The sequence below is a fragment of the Ambystoma mexicanum genome, chromosome 2p (genome assembly GCF_040938575.1).
Source record: "Ambystoma mexicanum isolate Mex_15411 chromosome 2p, UKY_AmexF1_1, whole genome shotgun sequence".
NCBI classification, from domain to species: Eukaryota; Metazoa; Chordata; class Amphibia; order Caudata; family Ambystomatidae; genus Ambystoma; species Ambystoma mexicanum.
In genome coordinates, this window is record NC_090923.1 from 1252905695 (window position 1) to 1252930496 (window position 24802).

The following is a 24802-nucleotide window of genomic DNA, read 5'->3' on the forward strand; positions in this document are numbered from 1 at the left end:
TTGGCTAGCGACAGAAGGTACGGCAATACTTGAGGGGCCGTAATCCGCAGAGGGTTAATCTTCTGTGCACGGCACCAGATAGAGAACCTCTTCCACTGATGTCCGTAGCACTTGAGAGTTCAGGACGCCCTGGCCTTCGCAAGAACCTCTCTGCAGTCGGCCAGGATATCGTATCGACCAACCTCTAGTGCTGCTGGAGCCAGGCCTGCAAGTTCAGCGACTCCGGGTTGTGATGAAGAATTGCGCCTCCTTCTCTGGAGAGAAGATCTGCGTCTGTCGACAGCTTGACTGGTGGGGACGCTGACAAGTCCAGAAGGTCCGGGAACCAGATCTGTCTCGGCCACGCTGGTGCGACGAGAATCATTCTGCACCGGGACCTCTTGAGCTGGATGATGAGTCTGAGCAGCAACGACAACGGAGGAAACGCATATAGGAACAGGCCGTCCCAGGGGAATGAGAAAGCATCGCCCATGCTCCTCGGTTGGGGAAACCTGCTGGCAAACCTCTGGCACTTGGAGTTCGTACCCGTCGCGAACAGGTCGATCTGGGGTTTGGCCCATCGCTGAAAGAGTCGGGCCACTTGATCCTGGCATAGTTCCCACTCGTGGCACAAGCGCAGCTCTCTGCTGAGTCGCCGATTTTTTTTTTTATCCCTGCCAGATGAAACGGCACCAGAAACATCCCTTGAGCAACGGCCCAATGCCACAGGTCCTGGGCTTCCTTGGATAGGACCGGGGATCTGGTTCCGCCCTGCTTCCGGATGTAGAACATCGTGGTGGTGTTGTCGGTGAAGATCCTCACCACCTTGCCCTTGAGGGACGGGAGAAAGGACCCGAGGGCCCAGAACACTGCCCGGAGCTCCAGCATGTTGATGTGGAGCAGCTTTTCCTCCGGGAGCCAAAGACCTCTCGCGTGAAGATCTCCGGTGTGGGCTCCCCACCCCTCCAGGGAGGCATCCTCCGTCACTGTCGCCTGGTGGGCCGGGGTCTGAAAGTCTGTCCATGCCGCTAGATGAGCGCCGGTGCCCCACCACCGGATCAATCGTCGGAAGGTCTTGTTGAGGGAGATCCTGTCCTCGAAGCTGCCCGTCGCTTGAATTCAGCGGGCGTCGAGGAACTCCGAGAGGGCGCATCCGAAGCCTGCACAGGCGCACAAGATAACTGCAAGAGGACATCATCCCGAGGAGGGACTTGATGGACCTCACTCTGGCCACGTCCGTGGCCAGCAGACGCTGCACCTTGCCTAGGATGGCCTTTGTCCTTTCCTCCGACAGCGAGGCCAGATGCGCCACTGTGTTGAGCGTGGCTCCCAGAAACAGTGCGACTTGAGACGGGACCAGGTGGACTTGGGTAAGTTGATCGAGAACCCCAGTTCTGTGAGCAGCTGGACGGTCTTCGCTGTGTGTTCTACAGCGAGCTTCCTTGTCCTTGCACGGATGTGCCAATCGTCCAGGTAGGGGTCGACGTGAATCCCCTGCAGGCGCAGCCGCGCCGCCACTGGAGCGAGGCACTTGGTGAACACCCTGGGTGCCGACTTCAATCCGAACGGGAGAGCCTTGAACTGGTAGTGCCGCCCTTGGAGCACGAACCTGAGGAACTTCCTGTGTCCTTTTAGAATGGGAATGTGAAAGTATGCATCCTCCAAATCCAACGGCGACAGGAAATCACCCTCCTCCAGCTGTCCCAGCACGTGCTGGAGGGTGACCATCTGGAACTTCTGTGCCTTGATGTACTTGTTCAGTCGTTGCAGATCTAGGATGGGTCGCCACCCTCCTGTCTTCCTTTTCATGAGGAAGTACCTTGAGTATACTCTGAGCCCCAGATCCTCTTTGGGACGAGCTCGATGGCACCTTTCTTGAGCATCGCCCTTACCTCCAACAGCAGTTGAGGGACGTGGTTTTCTTTCCTGGCCACCAGAGGAATGCGGGGGCACTTTTTTAGAAATTCGAGGGCGTGCCCCCGGGCCAGGGCATCCAGCACCCAACGGTCGGTGGAGATGGACTCCCACACGCTGACGAACTTCGCCAGCCGGCCTCCCACCGGGGTGCTCCGGTGGGGGCCCGACGCCACGGTCGGTTCAATCTTGCTTGGAGGACGCCTTGGCCTCCCTGGCGACGACAGCGGGATCCACCCGACTTAACCTCGTCCTCTATAGGCTTCCTGCGACGAGGAGCGGGCCGCTTGGCGGTACGTAGAGGAGCCACCGCCGAATCCCTTGGAGGCACCCTGCTTGCCTCCGGGCTCCGAAAGGAAGGCCTTCGTTGCTGGAGAACTCCTAGGGCCTTAGCTGTCTCCGTGTCCGCCTTGATGACTTGGAGGGACTCATCCACTGTTTTCCCAAACAGGTTGTTCCCGTCGAACGGCATGTCCAAAACCTTGGCTTGTACGTCCTGGCGAAAATCCATCGCCTTGAGCCACCGCCGTCGTCGTCTGAGGCAAACGCCGTTGCCTAGCTGGCGGAAACCGGTGTCGGCAATGTCCGTTGCCACCGTTATGACGTGGTCCGACGCCACCTCACCTTCCTGCAAGATCTCCAGGGCCTCAGCCCACTTGTCGTCTGGTAGGAAGTCCAACAGGGGGGCGATCTTGTACCATAATTCCCCGTCGTAGCGTGCCACGATCGCGAGGGCGTTGGCCGCCTTAATTCGTTGTTACCGCTAAGATAACTCGTCCCATTGCATCCAGCTTCATGCCTCCGCCGCCCGGCAGGGAAGTTGACGTTGAGGCGGATGTCCCCTTCCTCCACCCCGCTTTCTTCTTGGCCGCCGCCGAGACGACCGAGTCAGGGGTCGGTTACGCACTAAGGCACAAAGGGGCCACGTCGGGGACCCGGTATTTCTTCTCGTACCGATCCCTCTTGGCAGGCGTCGTAGACGGGTTCTTGAGAAGGGTGAGACCCTCGTCCCAGATGTCATCCAGCAGAGGCACGGCGAGGACTGTCTTCCTCTTGGCCTCGCGCCGTTGGTAAAGGAAGCCTTCCTTCTTCTATTCGGGCAGAACTGAAAAAGCTCAGATGCCCTGGCGATCATAGCGTGGAAAGACCCAATCTCGTTGGGCGGGGAGGCCCGGGCTGGAGGCGAAGGGAGCTCCGTCCCGTCGTCGCCGCCTTCATCCGTACCCGTCGTGGCCGTGTCCGTTCCCGTGTCATTCCCAGGTACGGGGGACGTGGGCAAAGGCTGAGCAGGCCGTGAGGGCCGAAAAGGCGGAGCTGGATGGGTCCGTCTTCTCTTGTTTGGGGGGCTTCCCGACAGGCCTGGCTCCGGCGTCAGTGGTAGGGGCAATCTCGTCCTTATCTCCGAACATAAGGATTGTATTGCCAATAAAATGGCCACCGAGTTGTCCTGCGGCTCCGGAAGCAACGGGCGCGACGGTTGACTAGGAACCTCGCCGGCGCTCTCATCCTCCCCCTCGTCGGGATCCCTCCCGTGGGACCGAGCCTCTTCGAGGCCCTCGTCGAGGCCCTCCAAGACTTCAACCAGTTCCTCCTCAGAGGCTGTGTCTGTGTCCACAATGGCCACCGGCTCCTCCCCTCTCTTTTTCCACCGGGGTATTCACGGGGGTCTTCTCGATGTGCCTGAAAGAGGCTTCCCTCTGAGGTGGCAGGGAAACTCTGGGCCCCGAGGTCGCCTCCACTGGTGTAGCCTCCGCAGTCTGCGCCAGGGCCGACGCGACTTCCTCGATAGAGGCCTTGGCCGGGTGAATCAAGGCCTTCACCACCTTCTGCGGGCCTGTGGCCTTCACCTTGGGGGGAGGGTCACTGCCTCGGTCCCCCTCGGCTGGATCCTTCGAGATCGACCGGGGCCTCTCCAAAAGCTTCGCCGGGTTCTCAGCCTTCCTCTTCCCTGAGCCAGAGCATTGGCTCGTGGTTGATGGCGCTGGAGAGGATGCGCCCTGCCTGGCAGCCGAGGAGCCCGACCGTTCGGTGCTCCCGGTGCCCGCGGACTCGCAGTGCTTTGCCTTCTGTTGGGCCCCTGTCGCCGGGGCGCCCTCACAGGACTTGGAAGGCCGTCAGACCTCTTCTCACCTGACGGGCTCTTTCCTTCCAGCCAGTTGGAGAGACGAAGGTGTCGGTCCCTGATGGTCCGTTCCGACATGTTTCCACAAAACGCACAGTCCTTTTCCACATGCGTTTTGTCCTCATGAAGGCAGTAGACACATTTCGAGTGCTTGTCCTCCTTGAATACATTCTGCAGCTGGCATCCAGGGCAAACCCTGAACAGCTTTCCGGTCGTCGAGCTTCCTTTCTCCTGGGCCATGTCCGGGTAGGCCGCAGAAACTTCTGGACTCCTCCAAGAAGCGTAACTCGACAAAAACTTCACCCTTGCGGGTGTAGAAAATCCAAAACGGGTCCCCGTTTATCAGATGTAGACACGGTGGAGCTTGAGGCTCCATTTGACCGAAAAATGAGAAAATCTCTTTGAAAAAGTGCGAAAACGCAGCAAAAAGCTCGAGAGCTAAACACGAGGACTCCCAACACTTGAGCGTGCGGTAAGAATCTGAGGATAGCTGCCAAAGGCGGGGCTTAGGGAGAGGGCAGTCATTGGGTGGGGGCAGTATTACCCAGAGACCAGTGATTGGTTACTACTAAGAAAGACAGATCAAACGAAACTGATACTGATTGTTTCTTTACCGAGGATTCCCGGCCTGACGGGGAATATTCATGAGCATGTGAATCCATGCCAGACCCCATGCTGGAGAAGAGGACTCTTCCTGTACCTCAAAGAAGAGCAGACCATTGATGACCCGAAGACTACTCCTGAAGTGGCCCAAAATTCCTTTGTGTTTTCAGCCCAGTGAAGCCCTGTTCATCTTCTTGATCTCAGGAGAACCCTGAGCGGTGCTTCAGCCCTTGACCTCATGGGACCAACTAGTCACGACGCCTTTGTGGATCCAACTCTTTAGAAATGTCCCTGGACTGCCCAGCTCTCTCGTGGGATACCTCAGAGTGTTTACCGTTCCCAGTTGAAGCCCAGAACACTACTAGTCGCAAGCTTGTGCCACAAATCTTCTCCCCAAATCACACTTAAGGGAACCTGTCCTGGAGCAGCTGCTGTAACCTCAACTGAAAGGATGCCGGTCATCAACTTCAAACTGCGAACCTCACCGGAACCCGCCATCCAGTTTTGTGTCCCAAGGAGGCCTGTATCATTGGATTCTGCATTTCTTCAACCACCAGGGTTACAACTTGCATGTCCATTCAACCGGAAGACTCCTCAAACCCGTAACTCTTTGGCACCCCTCACTGAAACAAATATTGGAAGATTGAGTGGAACATGAAGCCCCCAAACGATCCAGAACATCTGGAAAATCAGAGTCAGGAGTGGGGGAGGCTACATAAGCAACATCAGCCCCCCCCCCCCGCCCCGGCATCCCATCCTCCATAGGATAACATTTGGAATTAGACCTTTTGTCTCTTAGCTCCATTCCACTCCCCTTTGGCCATCGAAGCTCGGTTAGCCTTAGGTCTGGAAGACAGGAGAACACTTACCTTTGACTTTCGTAAATAGTTGTATAATTTTTAAATAGTTTGAAACTAATCACTACCACAAGCCCATTGCATTCTTTCTAAAGATAATGCATATTGGTGAAAATCATTGTATTTGTGAGATTAGCCGGGAGCAGCAATCTGGTTCTAGTAGAAATGGCAAGTCAACAATATGAAAGGCAACATTTGAGCCCAGCAGATATCTGGCACCAAACAGCTGTGGGTGGGTGGGAGAAATTAATGGTCACACAACTGATAAGTAGGTTTACTCAGTGAAGAGGAAGTTCTCAGATTTACAGATCTACCAAAGTAACTGTGAATTACTTATGGACACCTTACCTATAACCATTTTTTGAACTATAACCCAGGGTGATGAATAATGGGTTGGCCTACAGACTTGTTAACATTAGCTGCACTCATCACTTCTACTGAACTCACTCAGTTTACAGACGTTTATTGTACCTTGGCATGTACAGATGGATACAAAATTGCTTTTGTTGCCTTAAGTCTGAATTGAGCTCCTGTTGTCCAACTGCACCATGGAAGTCTTAGATACTTACCTGTAACTGTATTTCTCCAGCATTGGTATCTTTCATAGATTCACATGCTTGAATATTCCCCGTCGTCAGACTGGGAATCCTCGGTGATAAATTTAATAATATATATATTTTTTTTAATTTTTTTTTTTAAATATACACACATTGCTACCTAGCAGTGCATGTACATAGCCCATTATGGCCTATGAGCCATTTCATTGTGTAGTCCCTCCACCTCACTTTGGTCCCTTATGGCCCCAGCCAAGGAGGTGGCAGGGCTTAAGCTCCGCCCCGGCAGCCATCTTTAGATTTTGAACCGTAGAGATTACAGTATGATGGATGCCGAGCATAGAAGCAGCCTCTCAGGGGAGGCGGGCGGGCGCATGTGAATCTATGAAAGATACCAATGCTGGAGAAATACAGTTACAGGTAAGTAACTAAGACTTCTCCAGCATTGGATCTTTCATAGATTCAGATGCTTGAATAGAATACCGATGGTGGAGCACTGCCTGCCCAACTGCAGCTTCTTTGTTGGTATCTTCAGTCAGGCAGTAGTGTTTGGCGAAAGTATGCAGAGTGCTCCACGTGGCGGCTCTGCATATGTCCTTCATGCCAAGCCTGCGTGGAATGCTGTTGACGCCGCCCTTCCTCTGGTGGAGTGCGCAGACGGCGGTCTAGTTAAAGGGTCGCCTTTCAACTGATGGCAGTGGGTGATGCAGGACGATACCCAGCGTGCCAGACTGTTTAGATATATGCTGACCCTTGGTACGGCCAGAGAAAGAAATGAATAGCCTCTTTGAGGAGCGGAACTCCTTGGTTCTTTGCAAGTAAAACTTCAACACGCTAGCAACGTCTAGAGAATGTAATGTTCTTTCCGCTTCAGAAGCGTGATTCTGGAAAAAGGTTGGTAAAACAATGCGCTCAGTGAACGACATCTCCGAAAGTACCTTGGGGAGGAACTTCGGGTGAGGCCTTAAGATGACGCGGTCCTTCTGGAACAAAGTAAATGGGGGTTCAGAAGACAAAGCTTGTAACTCACTGATCCTTCTGGCTGATGTGATGGCTATCAGGAAAGATGTCTTCCAAGACAAGAATTTCATTTCGCATCTGTGTATGGGTTCGAAGGGAGGTTGCATGAGGGCTGTTATGACGGTGTTGATGCTCCAGTCCGGAACTGGTGTAGGTGTAGGCGGATAAGTACGCATCAGTCCTTTCAGGAAGATTTTAACCGCTGGTAAGGAAAGTAAGGCTTGCGTCTCCGCGGTTACTGTGTAAGCCGCTATGGCTGACAGATGGACCTTGATAGAGGACAGTGAGAGCCCTGATTTAGCCAGGTGCAACAAGTAGGGCAGAATCTGATTAACCGAGGCCGTGAGGGGATCCATTGCAGAGGTCTCGCACCATTTGGAAAACCTGGTCCATTTCCTGGTGTAGGTGACTTGCGTGGACGGGGCTCTAGCGGCCCCGATGATATCCCAGCATTCTGATGGTAACTTTAGGTGCATCAGTTTGCGCAGCTCAGGAACCATGCTTTGAGAGACAGGCTCCTCGGGTCGTGGTGGAGGACCTTGCGGTTCTGTTGTGTCAGTAGATATTGATGTGTCTTGAGACGAATCGGGGGTTGACAGGATAGATGCCTCAGCGTCGGGTACCAGACTTGCCGTGCCCAATCCGGTGCAATTAGAATCAAAGAACAATCCTGTTCTTTTACCCTGCGAAGTACCCTCGACATGAGGGGAATGGGTGGGAAGGCATAGAGGAACTTCCCCGACCAATTCACTGAGAACGCGTCTCCCAGTGATTGGTGTCCGGGTATCTTGAAGCAAATCTCTTGCATTTTTTGTTGTTCCTGGTGGCAAAAAGGTCGATCTGCGGATGGCCCCATAAGGCAAATATCCGTTGGGTTTCTTTTTCGTCCAGCTCCCACTCGTGGGATGCTGTGTATTCTCTGCTTAGCCTGTCCGCTAGGACATTGTCCACTCCTGGAAGATGCTCTGCCCTGATCTGCACCTCGTAGTGCAAGGCCCATGCCCAAAGCTGTTGGGCTTCTTGCGACAGGATCTGTGACCTCGTGCCTCCCTGCTTGTTTGTATAGTGCATGGAGGTCGTGTTGTCTGTCTGGACTGTAAGAACTTGACCAGCTATCACCGGTAGGAAGGCTTTCAGCGCCAACCTTACGGCCCTGAGCTCTAACACGTTGATGTGGAGCTGGGACTCTTGTGTCAACCAAGAGCCCTTGGTTTGGAGGTCCGCAAGATGAGCGCCCCAACCTGATAAGGAAGCGTCCGTCCTCAGCAGAAGGGTCGATGTCGGTGCTTGAAACGGCATCCCCTGCAGAAGATTCCTCGGAACATTCCACCATCGAAGGGCCTTGTGCAACGTCGATGGAATCTGGACAATGTCTTCCCAGCCTCCGAAAGCTTGTTTCCATTGGTGGTCCAGAGCTTCCTGCACAGGTCTCATGCGAAGCCTGCAGTTCGGTATGAGGAATATGCATGATGACATCATGCCCAATAGGGATTTGTAAGAGCGTACGGATGTTGTCTCCTTCTGTAGGAAGTTCGAAGTTGAGCGTAGAATCGCTGCTATTCTTTCTGCGGATGGCCTCACTCTGGGAATGCTGGTATCGAGTTCGGCTCCCAGGAAGAGAGCTACCTTGCTGGGAACGGGGCAGGACTTTGTCTGGTTTATGGAGAAACCTAACTCTTTTAGGAGGTTGACAGTCCTCAACACTGCCGAGCGAGCCTTTGCAGCGGAACTTGCCTTTATCAGCCAATCGTCCAGGTATGGAAAAACGTCTGTTCTTGCCCTCCTGAGACTTGCCGCTACCGGCGCCAAGCATTTTGTGAAAACTCTCGGAGCCGATTTTAGCCCGAACGGGAGCACTTGAAACTGAGAGTGAAGCTCTCCCACCGTGAACCTGAGGAACTGCCTGTGCGCTGGATGGATCGGTATATGGAAGTATGCGTCCTCCAAGTCTAAAGTGGCTAAGAAGTCGTGCTTGTTTAACCAAGGTAGCACCCCTTGTAAAGCTACCATCTTGAATGTTATGCGCTTGATAAATTTGTTGAGTGCCCTCAGGTCCAAGATGGGTCTCCATTGACCGCTTTTCTTTCTGACGAGGAAGAATCGGGAGTAGAAACCTTTTCCCCTCTGAGAATAAGGAACTGGTTCTACTGCTGCCTTCTGGAGCAGTTTTTGCACTTCGGACATGACCTGTTTTAGCATATGCACTCTGCGAGATGTTGGAGGCAGGGAAGGAGGTTGGTCCAGAAATTCTAAGGTGTGACCCTTTCGGATCACCTGCAACACCCATTTGTCCGATGTAATTGATTGCCAGCGCTGGAATAACTGGCTCACCCTTCCCCCCCACCGGGGCGTGGTGAAGAGGGGAAAAAAATTGGTCGTCAGTTTTGCTTGCCTTGTGACTTCCCTTGGGCGGAGCCACGTCTGCCTCTATGGGCGTATCTGTTGGATGACTGATATTTATTGTCTTGGTACGTGCCGCCTTATGCTTTTTGACCATACGAGGAACGACCGTATCCTCTGAACTTGGAAGATGAGCCTCTAAAGGGACGAAAAGACCGATGGTCCTTACTTTTGTCCTTTGAAGAACTGATGGCTCTGGCTGTGTCCGTGTCTGTCTTGATTCCCTTCAAATTATCGTCTATCTTCTTTCCAAAGAGATCTTGTCCATCAAACGGCATGTCTAATATCTGCGCCTGGACTTCAGGTCTAAAGTTAGTAGCCTTCATCCAGGCCTGCCTTCTGAGCACTGTGCCGTGCGCCATCTGCCTGAAGCCTGATTCGGCCACATCAACCGTTGCGTCGATCATGTGATCCGATGTTGCTTCACCATCCGCGATCATCGATTTTGCCTCCTCCTGGAGCTCTGGTGGTAATTGTTTCGCCAATTTAGACATGCGGAGCCAAAGCTCGCGATCGAACCTTGCGGTCATGGCCAGCGCATTGCCCGCTCGGATTGTAAGCGATGCAGAAGATGATACTTTCCTGCCCATGGCTTCCAGTTTACGTCCGTCCTTATCCGGTGGTGCCGACAACGGTGAGGAGGGGTTGGCGAGTTTCTTTCTGGCCGCCACTGTGATAACCGAGTCCGGTTTCGTATGACCTCTCAAATAAAGAGGTGCCGAATCCGGAGCTTTATATTTCTTTTCTGGCCTGGACACCAGCGCCGGAGTCGATAAGGGTGTGGATAGGATCTTGGATCCAGAATCCCAGATGGTATCGAGGAGAGGAATTGTGGTCACTGTCCTCCTTCGTTTGTCCCTGTGCTCATAGAGCACTGATTTCCTTTCCTCAGAAGAAACCTGAATTTTAAACAATTCTGCGGCTTTACCTATAATGGTGTGGAAAGAGACGAGATCATCCGGCGGTGAGGCCTTGCCCGGCGAGTCTCTCCTCCTGGGCTTCTCGACTACGTAGTCATCCCACTCACTGGATGCGTCTGGCTCCTGTGTTATTTCTCCTTCTTCTGGTTCCGAGAATTCTCTAAAAGGATCCTCCTGCCAGTCTGATACCGAGATGGTGGACGGTACCATAGTAGGGTCCACATCCGGAGATCGCGGTCTGTGCGATGACTGCGGCGACGGGACTCTTGTAGGTGAAGCACTGTGGGTGCTGCTCCTTGGTCTTCGAGCAGGTTCCGGTGATCTCATCCGTTTTTGCGGTCTACTCCTGTGAGGAGAACAACCAGATGTGCCTGGAATCAGAGATGACTCTCTAGGAATAATTCCTGATTCTATGGGATCAATCGGGATTTGCTTCTCCTTTTGCCGCCTGTAAAATTCTTCTACAATCCTCTGCATGGATAACATGAGTATCGGGTCATGAGGGTATTCGGATTCTCCCGTGGACGGTTGCCAAGGAGGGCTGTATTGTTTCGGTAAGGGACCGGTGGACTCTTCCATCACTTCCGCATCAGAGAATTCTTCCTGAAGAATTACATCCGGAAGTTCTGCCATGTGACCCAAAGGTGAAAATTGCTGTACCAGTGGTTCAGTCTCAGTATTCTTCTCAATGACATTGCTTTCAATGACAGGAGTTTCAAATGTGGAGGGCAGCAATTCCTCCCTAACTGCCGAAATTTGTGGTGCCGCTGAAGGTGTTATGGACGATGCTATCTTTGTCGACAAGCATCCCGTATGAGATTTCGTCAACGACTGAGATTTTCCCGTCGACGAGGGCTTCACCGTCGACGACTGAGGTTTTCCCGTCGACGAGGGCTTCGCCGTCGACGACTGAGGTTTTCCAGTCGACGAGGGCTTCGCCGTCGACGAGAGCTTCGTTGACGAATGTGGAATGCGTTCCGTGGACGACTGCGTCATGGATGAATGCTTCGTGGACGAGTGGTGTTTCTTGCTCGTCGACTATTGCTTCGCGGTCGACGTGTCCGATGATCTTATTGTCGACGATGTCTTAAGCGTGGTCGTCGTCGTTGCTGGTTTCGTCGACGGTATGGCCGATGACGGGCCTTTACCTTTCCCTTCATTCGTGGGCGGTTTCCCCGCCGACGACTGCCCCCCCCCCGTTTTTTGGAAACTCCTCCTTACCTCTGGAGGCAGATTTTGCTGACTTTTTCTGGCTTGGTAAGTCAACTGGAGGCAGAAAGGGTATCAATTCCAGCTTCCTCTTTTTGGACTTGGGAGAGTAACTCCTTTCCACTGAAGAGGCCCTTCTCTTTGAAGTTTGTCTCTCAGATGGAGTGCTGGATTGGACAGGAGCTGTTCTGACAGACTCTTCGTCCGAAGATTGATCCCTGGATTGCAGGTAAGAAAGGAGTCTTCTATGCCTGTCATGAAGGGTCTTGGTGGAAAAGGTTCTACAAATCTCGCATTTTTTAATGTCATGTGGGTACAGACAATAAATGCAATGCTCGTGGGGGTCTTTGTTGTAAAACAATTTCTTTTTGCACCTCGTGCAGTCCCTAAACAGGGAAGGCTTCCTGACAGCCTGAGGTGCCTCCATTTCTGAAGAGAAGTTCAGTCGACGATTTTGAGAGGAAAACAACAAGTTTTGTCTCCCAGGTTAATTGGAAACAAAGCCCCTGAAGGGGAACAAAATGGAATATATTTACCAAATATATTCCACACAAAAGTAGAAAGAATTTGAAAAAGCTCAGAGAGCTTGAGGATTCCCTGTGTCCGTTAGACTGCAGTGAAAAATCTAAAGATGGCTGCCGGGGGCGGAGCTTAAGCCCTGCCACCTCATTGGCTGGGGCCATAAGGGACCAAAGTGAGGTGGAGGGACTACACAATGAAATGGCTCATAGGCCATAATGGGCTATGTACATGCACTGCTAGGTAGCAATGTGTGTATATTTAAAATAAAATAAAAAAAAAAAATGTATTATTAAATTTATCACCGAGGATTCCCAGTCTGACGACGGGGAATATTCAAGCATCTGAATCTATGAAAGATCCAATGCTGGAGAAGTAGCCAATATCATTTTTGGGAGCACCAGTTTCGTTCACAGAAGGAAACCGGTTTAGCTGTGCAACTCCCTCAGAAATAGAAAAGCAAGAAGAGCCCCTCCAAGGAGCCTTATGCCACGAGACTGTAGAGGTCTTAAAGAGGACAGTCAAGTTCTTTGAACTTACCAAGGTTTCTCTTTCCACCAACGCCCCATGTGCACAGCCAACTAGGACAGTTTACGGTCCTAGGAAACCATGTGCCATTTAGACACTGCAAACTGAGACTTAAGGGCTCTCACGGGGGAACATTTTAGATTAGCAGCCTTAGAGTCCTCATCACAGACCTTCCTAATGACAAACGTGTGTGAATTTATCAGGAGAGGCAAAAAGATCAGTGGTCTATATCAGAGCCACAGTTCAGGACTTCTGCTTTAAGCGCAGAAAAGTGTTAACTGCATTTTACTCAAAAAGTGGCAGTGGATATGCACTTGATAGTTTACTGAAAAAGACACTGTCCAAAGTGAAGCTATGGCAGCCCTCATTCAGGGGAACTTGACTTTAGAAAGCCAGCAAGGAGTTACTTTTAACTGCTTTAGTTTATCCATAAGCAGCAAGAAGTTGTGTGGTTCTCACCAACTACTACCTGCCAAATTCACTGGAGCTTGAAATGATGGCATGGATGGTAATAGGCATTAATAACCTACGGAAGGCTGGTAAACAACTGAAATTGACATTGTACAAAGGAATGCAGTGTCTATGTAACTGAAAAGTAGGGAACATCTAAAATGGCAGGGGAACCTTAACATTGCTCTTGGAGAACCCTTAGAAATGTAATGTTTGGCCTATTACCAATAGTCAATCTTTGGATGCCACCAATAAGCTTAACGTTGGCAATTCCTTACAAGTAGCTTCAGGAACCATAGTTTAATGCTTTGTAGGAAGGAAATTAAAACATTTACTGGCAGTTCTTCGTTTAGCAAACACTCTTAATGCTTGTGATTTTTGTCTATTGGTAGTCTGTAAAATGCTCCGACTCCTGTTGTATGACATGTGTATGGGCTAAAGATCCTGTATAGAACAAAAAGAATGCAAGTCAGAAAACATGTTTAAGAAAAATCCCAATTTTCACCACAAACAGATCTACAGTTATCAATAATCACCTTTAGAAGCACAAACAAAAAATAGCTAGTATTTGTCAAAAATCAAGTGATCCAATGTATTTTATGTTCAAATAGTAGGATTCACCAATACATTAGGATTGAACAAAATGTTAGACTTCTACTAAAATAGAACTTTCATTAAAAGGGGGCTATGAATTACATCCTAAAAGCAAAATAAGATGCACAAAACCAAATATAGTGGTACTCCACTGTTACAACAGAGGGAGACCTACGTTGCACTTACATTTGGAATTTGCAATGGAGACAGCATGCTTTAATAGGAGAATTTGTGAAAATGTGATCTTGTACTGATTAATGGAGGTGGTCTTTTTCAGTCACTCGTTTTGGGCGGCTGGTACCGATAGATGCAAGTCAAACCCTATGGCTACAGTGCAGAAGGACTTTTGGACCCAATTTCAATCCTTTCCTGCATAATATCACTACCTTCCATATGAAGAGTACTGCAGGGAAACATTGTTTACGCCTTTTGAGTATTTGTTCCACTTTGCAGTGTAACACTAGTGGGCTGATATAAGTGAATCGCAACTATTTTGGGGACATGGTATTTATACACCTCAAACTAGCATTTTCATCACAATGGTGGTCCAAAATGGAAAACCCTTTCTTTGTTACTTTGGCCTTCTTTCTGGCCAGGGTCAGAAATGGACATATGGTCAAGAATTCACACAGGCTTCTTGCAAGAAGTTCAGGAAATACCCTGTGTGTATGGCCAGTATGATTCAGAGGTCCCCAATAAATATTGGGGAGAAACCAGGCTAACTAAAGTGCTACATTATGCACCAGTAAATCCCCACTACCGCATAACTTTGTTTTTTCATGCTATAACTATTATCTACATAAAGGCACCCACACACCCCAACTGCCGCTACAAGCAGCAAGCATCAGAGCAGTATCCCATAGCGCATTTCATGGAAAGGCATGGATATCAAAAGCTCCTCTGCCATGTACATGTTTGCAGTCTAGAGCCACAGACAGCCAGAATATGAAAAAAAACATTGAGTCAAGACATCAACTGGAAAATGACTACACTCCAAAATCTCCACATAAAATACAGATTAGTGTAAGTTCAGGGAGTGTCTGAAATACAAACTGTCCCAGGTTTTTTCTAGGGCAGTACCAGCTGTTTTTCCAGGGCATCTGAACAATAAAGCACAAAGAAAGCATAAGACAAACATGTGAAGACATGATCAGATCTTTACGAGATTTGGGACAGAGCATTAAGAGCAGTTCGGCCAAATAGATCTTAGCTGTAAAGTAATTGAAAAAAGATGGAAGAAATGCTCTACAGTACAAGAGGATGACTATGAATATAGCCAATGGTCTCGGTTTGATTTTGAAGGATATTTGGAAAGACTAGAGGTTCCTCAGATACCTTTTCAGAGTCAACAGAGGAAGAGTGTGAAAAAATATGTCCGTTGTCCGAGTTCAGAAGGGAAAAGTCATCTGTGGAAGTGTGTGGCCTCCTAAGGAAGTTACAGAACCATTGATGAATCTGAAACTTGTTGGAGTTCTTACATCAGAAATACCAGCCACAGCCTACCATAACTCAAATTATACCAATAGTAATTCCTGAACAGTAGAAAGTTCATAACGATGAAGGCTGAAGCCAAGGATGCGATCAGATAATTTGGCATACACTGCTTTATGTGCCATATAGAAGCAGAAGAGCATTCAAGTTGTTTGTCTTGGGTTGAGTATCTCACTGTAATGCGGTCGTCAAGAAGTGAAAACTTAAAATTCTTCTGAAAATTACGACGGTGATAAGCTCATTGTATTTCCTCAAAGTCATTGTTATTCTTCAGAGTTTAAAAATCAAGGAAACCCATTTGTAGTATCGCACTTTTATTGAAATTATTGAAAGAGCATGTGATAAAAGCAACCATTTATGACTAAATTGGGATTATTGCCCATGACAGAATAAGATTTTCAAGTATCTGCTACAAAACCAGAGGCGCACATGCAAAATTGTACTGAATACACTGTCCCTAAATAGGATGGATGCTGTCAGAGAGCACTGAACATTATAAAAGTCCAAAATATAAATTCAATCTAAATGTATCCAATGTAATAACAGAAAAATGAACTTCAACACAAATAAAGAGTGCACTATAAACAAAGCATTCCAATGTATTCAAAGCATAGGAAAGGCATATTTATCAACATAGCTTTAGTAAAATTCTGCAATAAAAATACTTACAAAATCCATACTAAGCTTTTGTGCAGCTCTGGGTCAACAGACTCTAGATCAGACAGCTGAATGGGTTTCCCTAAAAGCTGTTTGTAGAAAGGAACTGTGAAACCGCCATTGATGTAGTGCCCATGGAAAACAGCTAAACCCATTATGCGACCAACAAAATGGAAATAAGACAAGTGATCCTGTAAATGAAAGGAGAAGTTTTAAGAACAAGCAATCCAGGCTTAAAAATATTTATAAGGATTAGCATAGAAGTATGTTCTACCGTAATAAGGCTGGGCCAAAGCAATCCAGTAGTAATTTACAAGTACTGAACAATCATTTAGTTTCCAAATCTAGAACATGCACAAACATCTGCATTTCATGGTTTAACATCTATAGTGAATGATGTTAAACTCCTCCAAGACTGCGGTCCTCTCTCAACCCCCACTTCCCACCACTTTCACCCCTAACTATCAGCCATAACTCACAACACTGAGGTTCTCTATGGTGATAGACTTCATCTTTCAATCACAACCGGAACCATATTTAACCTCTTCAGTACAAGGGAGATGTGCTGCCAACTTCACTCTGGGAGGCTCTTATGCAAATAGACTACCTCAGAGTTTCTACTCAGTCTTTAAATCTATTCCTTGTCTCAAACGCCCCCAACTGTACTTTTCTGACAGCATCTCCCTTTATCCTTCCTTTTTAACCCTACATTCCCCATAACATACCTGTACCCATGTGCCCAGCCGTCTCACACTTCTACTCCTAGATTTGCCTAAATATTGGCAATAGGTTCTAAATGCATAGCTTGCATGTGTCTAGAGGTTGGGTCTGCAATGGTCATGCTTTTCAGATTAAATTTAAATAAGCATCAACCTTACATGTTATGAGATTAGGATGTTGACTAATCAACCACTAAGAGTAGTCCCATTTCGAAAATAGCATTTTCTTTAAGCATGCGATTCTTAATGGTAAATGGGTAGACATCAATCATTTTCAATGGTAGATCTGCTACACCTAGGACTCAGGAAAATTATCTGCTGACTTTTTGTGGATAGAAGTCAGAAGTTCCATCATTCATGTACAGAAATCAAAGTTAACAAAGATGTTTAGATGCTGCCCTGTCTTGGCAGGTCCCTGGCGCTTCCATCACCCCCCGGGTATTTAATACCTGCCGCATGGTAGGTGACAGATAGGAGGATTCTCTGTGTTTAGGGTTACCTGAAGGAATCTACAGGGTTACCCTCAAGTTTACCAGACTCTCCTAGTGGTGCACAAGGTGAAGCAGCCACACCAGACTATCAGGAAGAAAAGAGGGGATTGGAGGGGGCTAGGAGGAGGCGATTGAGGAGAAAAAGTACAAAATATACTTGCAAGAATGTCGACAAAACAGATGATTCAAAATAAATATTATTGCTGCATAGGAAAAAAGAAATTAAGAATTGCAGGGGAGTAAACTTAAAAGGGATAGTGAAGTCTTGAGAGGGTGGACTTGCCAAGGCTCAACTTCCTGGGAGAGCGCAGACTCATCGAAGCTTCTAGACTGCACAATTTAGGATTAGGTTGTTCCCAGAGTTAATTCTAAACGCAGCAATGTGAAAGCAAACGCAAATAGTTACAGGAAAGCACCAACATCTTGAGTGTAGAAATAGCTTTGGAGCCAATAGTTTACCACAGAGTATCCAGTGTGAGGGGTCAGACAATTAAAGTTACTCACCGTAGTGATTAGAGTTCTCATGGCCCTTAGTCCCCTTCCCTCCATCCTTGTGGGGCACCCCCCATGTTAGTGGAGTTTCCCGGTAAGACTTTAGTAAGCTATCCCAGTGGTTTGTAGAAGCCCAACTCTTATTTTTATTTATTTGTATTTATTGGTCATTTGTTAGGTGCTTATACAATTAGCAAAACTGTTTAAAAGCGTCCACAGGGCAACAGGGTGGGGACAAGGAAGGTAAACAATGAATTACCTCAAGATAAATAATTGAGTTAACAGTACAACAAATAGCGAGAACAACAGGGAGGGGAGACAAACCTACTATGCCTTGTGAGTGTTCAGAACATGCAGGTGCAGGCGGTGGGGGGGGGTGAGGGATAGGTGCTGCGGTGCTAAAGGAGAAGTGCTTGGGTGAAGCGCTAAGAGGAGAAGAACATAAGTCCAACCTCCTGTGGGGAGGGTGATCCAAGTAAATGCAGTAAATAAACAGCGGCCGGGAAGAGAGATGTGGGCGGTTCAGGGTCCCGAGTATACAGAAGGGCCCTGCACAACAGTATCAGTCTGCACTACCTCAAGACGTTGGTGAAGTGTCAGAGCAGTCAGGCTCATTTTAAGAGGAAGATGTGAGCTGCAGGTAAGTACAATGAACCCAGTAGATAAAGTACAAAGAAACACTTGCGCTTAAATGTATATTAAAATATTTATTTACACAAGAGTCACAATAAAATACTTGGCACATTAAACCATCACACATAGGTAAACATTTCAATACTTCTTAGTTCGTAGTTGCTGAACGCATACAATTGTCACGGGAGTTTGACAGGTAGATAGGCAATACCGTGCACCCACAACATAATACAGTAAATATATTTAGTCTGCACACATACTAGATAGTGATTTTTGGAGAGGAAAAGAGTTGGTTATTGTTATCTTTGTAGAGCTTCAGGTTCTAGAGGTGGTTTCGCAGCACAGTAAGTCCTTTAAAGTCCAAAGCACAACCCTAACTAAAAAGTAGTTTGGATCGCTTTAAAGTCTTTCAAAGCAGAAGTCTCCTGGGAAGAAGATACAAGAAAGCTTAACCAATGTTGGAGATCTTGAGAAAGGACTCTCTAAAGGGACACAAGCAGCTGCTTGAGACAGAGCTAAGAGGGGGTGCCCTGGGCACCTCTATATGCACTCCATAGCTCTGGAGCTACTTTCTGGAATCAGGTAAGAAATACCTTTTTCCCCCCGCAGTCCAATAGGTTAGAAGAAAATGTTTGCGCTGGATGTTCCGCGATGCTGTAGCTCTGGACCCGACCTCCGGATTCCTTGGACTGATGACAGAATGCAGGACACTGGATGGGATCTCAGCAGCAGTCTAGAGGGAGGACCTGGGCACGACTTTCGACTTCTTGTTGCGGTTTTTGGCACCTTCTATGCAGCACCAACAAAGGACACGGATCGCACCGATCAATAGTCTTTGCTTCCTGTAGCCCCGTACTCCGATAAGGGGCTCTGGGTGAGTTGGATCGGATCGCTGGCGTGTCCTCAGCTAAGATTTGGACGGATTCAGCCTTTCCATAATGATGCACTCTAAATTGGCAGCAGGTCTCCTGGTATTGGGGTTCAGCAGCTCTGGAAACTCCTAGTACCTCGGGAGATGGGGCAATTCAAATTCAAAGTTCATCTTGGGACTGGTTGTTCCCACCAGCCAAAGGGAAGGAGTTGTCCTCTTCGGAGCTCATCGGTCACACAGAAAATGGGTTCAGGACAGCAGCGGCCACTTCACGGTGTGGCAAAGGGTATGTAGGAGTCTCTGCTCATCGTCTTCTTCGGTTACTTCAGCTTCCAGTGGTTGAATTGCTTTTCACTCCAAAAGTCTCCCCATTTATACAGTTCTAGCACACTCCTCTGCAATCTCAGAATTTTACAGAAAGGAACGTTGGACTGTCCAATCAGGACAGACCCCATGTGGGAGCCGGTCCTGTTCAGGCACTTTGGCAGACAAAGGGCAAGGGGATGGAAAACTCCTTCCCCACTTCCTGCCTGCCCAGACATTCTGGAGCCTAGGTGGGGACACCCAAGAATTCCAGCCAAAGGCAAAAAACACGCACAGGCCTCCCCCTCCCAGAATGGTAGAAGAAGGGCTGACAAAGAAAAACCACGCTAGTAATGGCGATAAAAGAACAGGGGCCCCCAAGTTGAACTTTGGTGCCACTATTGTGCACTACTAATGCTATGGACAAGGCCTGCGGTATAAAAGTTACACTGCCACCAGTCATAACTAGAAGATTGTCTTTGTGACTAAAAACTCACAGGAGGAGGGAGAAGGGGGATACAAGGTATCCCTTTCGCACTCCACATAAGGTGGGGTGTGCCAATCTCTCAGACTAACATTTTGGAAGAGACACTAAGTATCTCTCTCCTTCCTTAAGAACAGTAGTTACTTGAGTATAGAGAAAGAATCTTAAAGGAGGACCCGAAGGGTCCCCAGCAACACTACCCATAAGGAGCAGTTTGCTGCAATTGTAAACATACAGATGCCTTTAAGAGTTATGGAGTAGGCAGACTCCATAATAGAGGCAGAACACATAGGATAGTGTTCCAAAAGACAGATGCCATAAGACTGAATGAGTGGAAAAAGGCTCCACTCATTCAGGATTTAAAGAAAAATGTCCAAAAGTGCAGCAAAAAAAGCTGGGGGCCTCACTAGGAGGGGGGGATGAGGCATACAAATGATAAATCTCCCCAACACCCCAACATGGGGACGGTACCGGAACCAGTAGCAGCGAAAAATTCCCCTTCAAATTTTATTAGTATAGCGTGTGGGAACGCACCGCTGAGGCCCTGCCATGCCGAGGTGGTTGAGCTGGCCAGAAAGTGACCCACCGCCTTGCAGAGGTACATCAGCCTCTCGGGCATAGGGAACACCCCCTGAACGGTAGTGTTCCAAAGAAGACAAGATCCTGAAAAGGGCATAACTGATCACCCCTTTCAGCAGGACCTGAACTTCTTCCAGCAGGATGTGCAGGTGTTCTGTCGACACGCGTCTGCTTTCCGGTGGGTGGTAGTGAGGTGGTCGGAGAAACTCAATACAATACCCGTGGGCAACGATCTTTAGTACTTTTCTACTGAAGGGGGGTCTAGACAGAGGACGTCAGGGTCAGCTGTATGCGTTGGTGTAAGCCAACGGCCCTGATCTGCCGCCTAATACCAGTCTGGTTCCTGATCAGCTGTGTCTTGTTCAAAGGGGTTAAGCTCTTCATAAGAATCATCCTGGGTTGGGTCATCTGGGACAATCAAGATGTCTTCCTGTGCAGAGGTGGGGAGTTTCTGCAATTTGGAGGGGATGGGGCAGGAGGCGTCTTTTCCTAGGTCTCTTGTGTATAATATACTGGTCCGAAAAGTCAATGAACTGGGCCATTTTGTCCATTTATTTCTCAAACATTTCCCTAGTCCATAGAGAGGAAGCTGAATGGTCTGGCGGAGGGAAGGACTGCTCAGAATGGGGAGATTTTCCCAATAAGGCCTTAGAGAGAGAGAGAGAGAGAGAGAGAGGCTACAGGCCTCAGAATAGTCCTCTCGTCGAGGGGGGGGGTGATCTTTTACTCCGGGGCTATTGAGGGTTTCAATGCGCCTGAAGGCGCAGTCGTGGTCAGTGACTCCACCGGGTACTTATGCACTTCGTCCTTGGATGGCGTGTCGGCAACCTTGTGTTTTTAAGGGGGAACGCACGTTCAGAAGGATGCCCAGTCACATGCCGCAAATGTGGTTGAATGAAGGGCGTCAAACTGCGAGGTTCAGAAGTTGCCATTGAAATGTTCGGCGGTCCTGTGGCTATTGTGTGCTTCTTCAATGACTGTCTAAGAGGGCTTAGGGGTTGTGTGCTTGAGCACACGTTGGTACAAAAAAACAATGTGAGGGACCTCGACGCGTGAAGGTTTTTATGTTTTTGGGTACACCACATGTCACGTTAGGGATAGTGTAACAGTCACGCCGATGTTGAGGTCCCCTTTCGATCTTCGAAAAAAAGATGCAATACTCTGCGATTTCCACTAGATGTTGGACTATATGCACAGCATGTGATTCTAAGCAGATCCACAAGCATCAGAAATAACAGTTACTGTGTTTTCATTGTGGCTATTTTAACTGCAATGATTACACGGGGGGATTTTGGGTGATTTTCTTTAAATAGATATTTTGTGTGTTTGGGGTAGGAAATGGGTTGGACGGGGTTTGGCAGCAACCCCTCAACCACCATTAAAAAAAGAATTAAGCCAGAAACAGCTGGTGTGTGTATATATCATATTGGCTGTAAATGGACCAGTCTTGCGAATGCACACAACAGTGGAGATAGCCGCATCTTTTGGCGACTAGACTCGCGCGGCAATGTCAATAGGGTTCAGAACCTTCAGTGCAGTATTACTGCAGAGGCTTGGCTTAATGATTTTCATAGCCTATATGAAGGGTGTTAGGGCGAATTCTCAAAAATGTGCTAATTCCCTTCTACCTTTGAGACCCCCGGATCTTTTGGTGGACTTCAGAACTTTTAATTTCTGACCTGGAGAGAGTGAGCCCTTTCTCACATGTATTTTTATTGTGATTTGGGCCCGTGTTGCTTTTGACTTTGCAGTCTGAAACTCCATAGGAATCATCTTTACATTGTGACACAGCACCTTCAGTGCAGTGGCACAGGGAAGTCTCTTAGATTTCCCAAAGGTTTAAATACCTTCTCTTGGTGAAACTACCGTTTCCAAGAGCAGTGAAGTGAAATTGACTTTACTTACATTTAGTCATTTTCTAGACCCAGCACACACTATCTTAGCATAGGGTGCTGGTGGGGTTACTTAGTATCCCATTTGTCTAGTTTCTCGGGTAACATTTTTTATGTTACCTTTTCTACAATTAATGGCTGGTGGCAGTGGTTTACTTTTTACTGCCATTGTGTGTTTTTACAGAGGACTGCGTTCGCAGCCACAGTAAGGCATCCACGGGTGCCCATTTTGTCAAAATGGCCCTGGTCTTTTTTTTTACTATTTCTTGCTGGAAAGATGCTTCTTGGGATTTACTCAGCGTGCCAAACCAGGTTTGGTCCCTTTGTTCATTTTGTCTTTGGCGGGATTCACAAGTGAAGCCCGCCGCTGGCTGCAGTATGTCTGGCAGGGGCAGGAAGTGAGGGAGGTGCCTGAACCTCCCTGTGCTTAATCCCCTTGGTTACAAGAATGCACCCAATGGTGATTGGCCAGCTGGCTGTCCGGCAAGGACAGCCACCCTGCTGTGTGATTGACAGCTAGGCTGAAATGAATGGGAGAAACCTGCATAAAAGGCAAGACTTTTTGGCTTGAAAGGCAGAGTCAACCATTGGACAAAGGAATCCAAAGAAGTACTTGGAAGAGATGCCTGCTGCAACTCCTGGACCATTGGTTTGCCCGGTGAAGCCCTGCTGCTTTGCTGAAGCTCTGAATTCGCGACGACTAGAGAAGCACCTGCAAAGACGACTTCTCCCTTTGAGTTGGTGGGACCAATCAACTCCAAAGTAAGCCCGTCTGGACATCCTCTCGGAACTGATGCGAGGGAAGTCCAGAGTGGTATCCGAGAACCGCAGTGTTTCTATTTGCCGTCAGACGCGAGGAGCTGAAACACTGAAGGACATCTGAATTGAAGTCCACCCATTGCTGCCGCTGACCTTCCCATTGCAGAGCAGGAGTCCCCAGAAGGTCCTCTCTCTTGTCCCCACGACTGAGGCTCAGGAACAACAGGGTCTGCAGAGCTGTAGAGAGACAGCTGGAACCATTTCTTCTAACCAAAGGTACTGTAAGTTTAAGAACTTACCTCTTGCTGTGTAGCCTTGCTTACTCTCAGTTGAGACCTGGCTTGGTTACCTTGCAGAGTTGCTATAGCTTTGCCCCTCACAAGCCTCCCAGCTTGTGGCCCTTCAAGTGTTCTCTTTTCTACAAACATTTCTAAAAACATTGTGCAAGACGTTTTACCTACCAGCAAAGAAGATCTTCAGCTCCCCTAGACATTGTGCAATTAACATTGGCTGTCCTGGCTTGCTGAGAGACTCTTCTTCCCTTTGACTCTGTGCTTTATCTTTTCCTCAGGAAAGGGTTAAACTTATTTGACATTGGAAGGTTTTTAAAAGTGCTTACCAGTTTGTGAATTATTTGTTAACCTTTGTTTTATTCCTCTCTTCTATCTTTTACACCAAACTCTGTATTGCTCTAAATGTACCAGCGATCAATGTCCACAGTGTCCTACCTATTTTTCACCTTATTACGTATGGCAATCAACGGTTCAGAAACAGATAGTACATGTAGCTCAATTATCCTTCAAATAGATGTTCTAGCAATGAGGAACGCCACCTTGTATGTGAGGTCTTTAAATGAGGCCTAGTGCATGGGTTCAAAGGGTTGTCCCATGAGCAGAGTGAGTACTGTGTTGAAATTCCATCCCTGAGGGAGGTGTGCCACTGGCGAGTATGTATTTAACACCTTCCATAAAGGCTTTAACTACTGGCCCTGTCCACCATGATGGTTTCGGTTGCAATGTGGTGTATGCTATGAGCGCTGCCAAGTGTACCTTCAGTAAGTTATACACAAGATCGGAGCCTAGCAAGTGCATGAGATTATAGTACCACTTCTGAAGCGGAGTAATCTAGGTATAGGTTTTGTTTCTTTTGCTATAGAACAGTGATGGTGCCAGGAGGAATACAAAGAAAAACTGGGGAGGTCGAGACTTGAGCTATAAGTATTAAATCGTTTTTTATTTCATTCTGATTTAGATATAAAAATTAGAGATATACATTTTTTAATTATTAGTTCAATAAAAAAAACATTAGAGAGTCATACATTCATTCGTACCGTTCGATCCTAAAACAATTCATAATTTTAAGAACTTGGACATTTTCCAAATATCTTGGATTGTATCTTTGACAGTTGTTCACTCAAAAAAACATTATCGACTATAGGTGCCACAGCTCATAGATCTTCTAATAATAAAGGGCTTCCAGGTTAACAATAGTTAACTACTGTAATAGTTTAGCTACTGTAAATAGTTGTACTTTGTAGCATATGACCGAATGCAAAGGTGGTCCTTACAGACTATTGAACAATAGGGTAAGAGCTAGACAGTGCAGGTAGCTCCCCTCATTTGATTAAAATTGTTCATTTGTTTGAAAAACTTGGTGAGAAGAGACATGAGCTTGTATTTTAATATGTTATTTGTTTGTTTTTAGAATTCATAAATGTTCACATATCCTGAAGAAGACCCACACAACCTGTCTGGAAGGTCTT

At 47.9% G+C, this 24802-nt stretch overlaps 1 protein-coding gene across 1 annotated transcript in view; it reads right to left on the bottom strand.

Annotated features, from left to right (window-relative positions):
* Positions 1-24802, bottom strand: part of SMURF1 (SMAD specific E3 ubiquitin protein ligase 1) — a 1020511-nt gene that overhangs the window by 165653 nt on the left and 830056 nt on the right. Inside the window, exon 13 of the mRNA XM_069645560.1 lies at positions 15830-16008. Within this exon, the coding sequence (XP_069501661.1) occupies positions 15830-16008 (179 nt within the window). The remainder of the gene's footprint in view (positions 1-15829; positions 16009-24802) is intronic.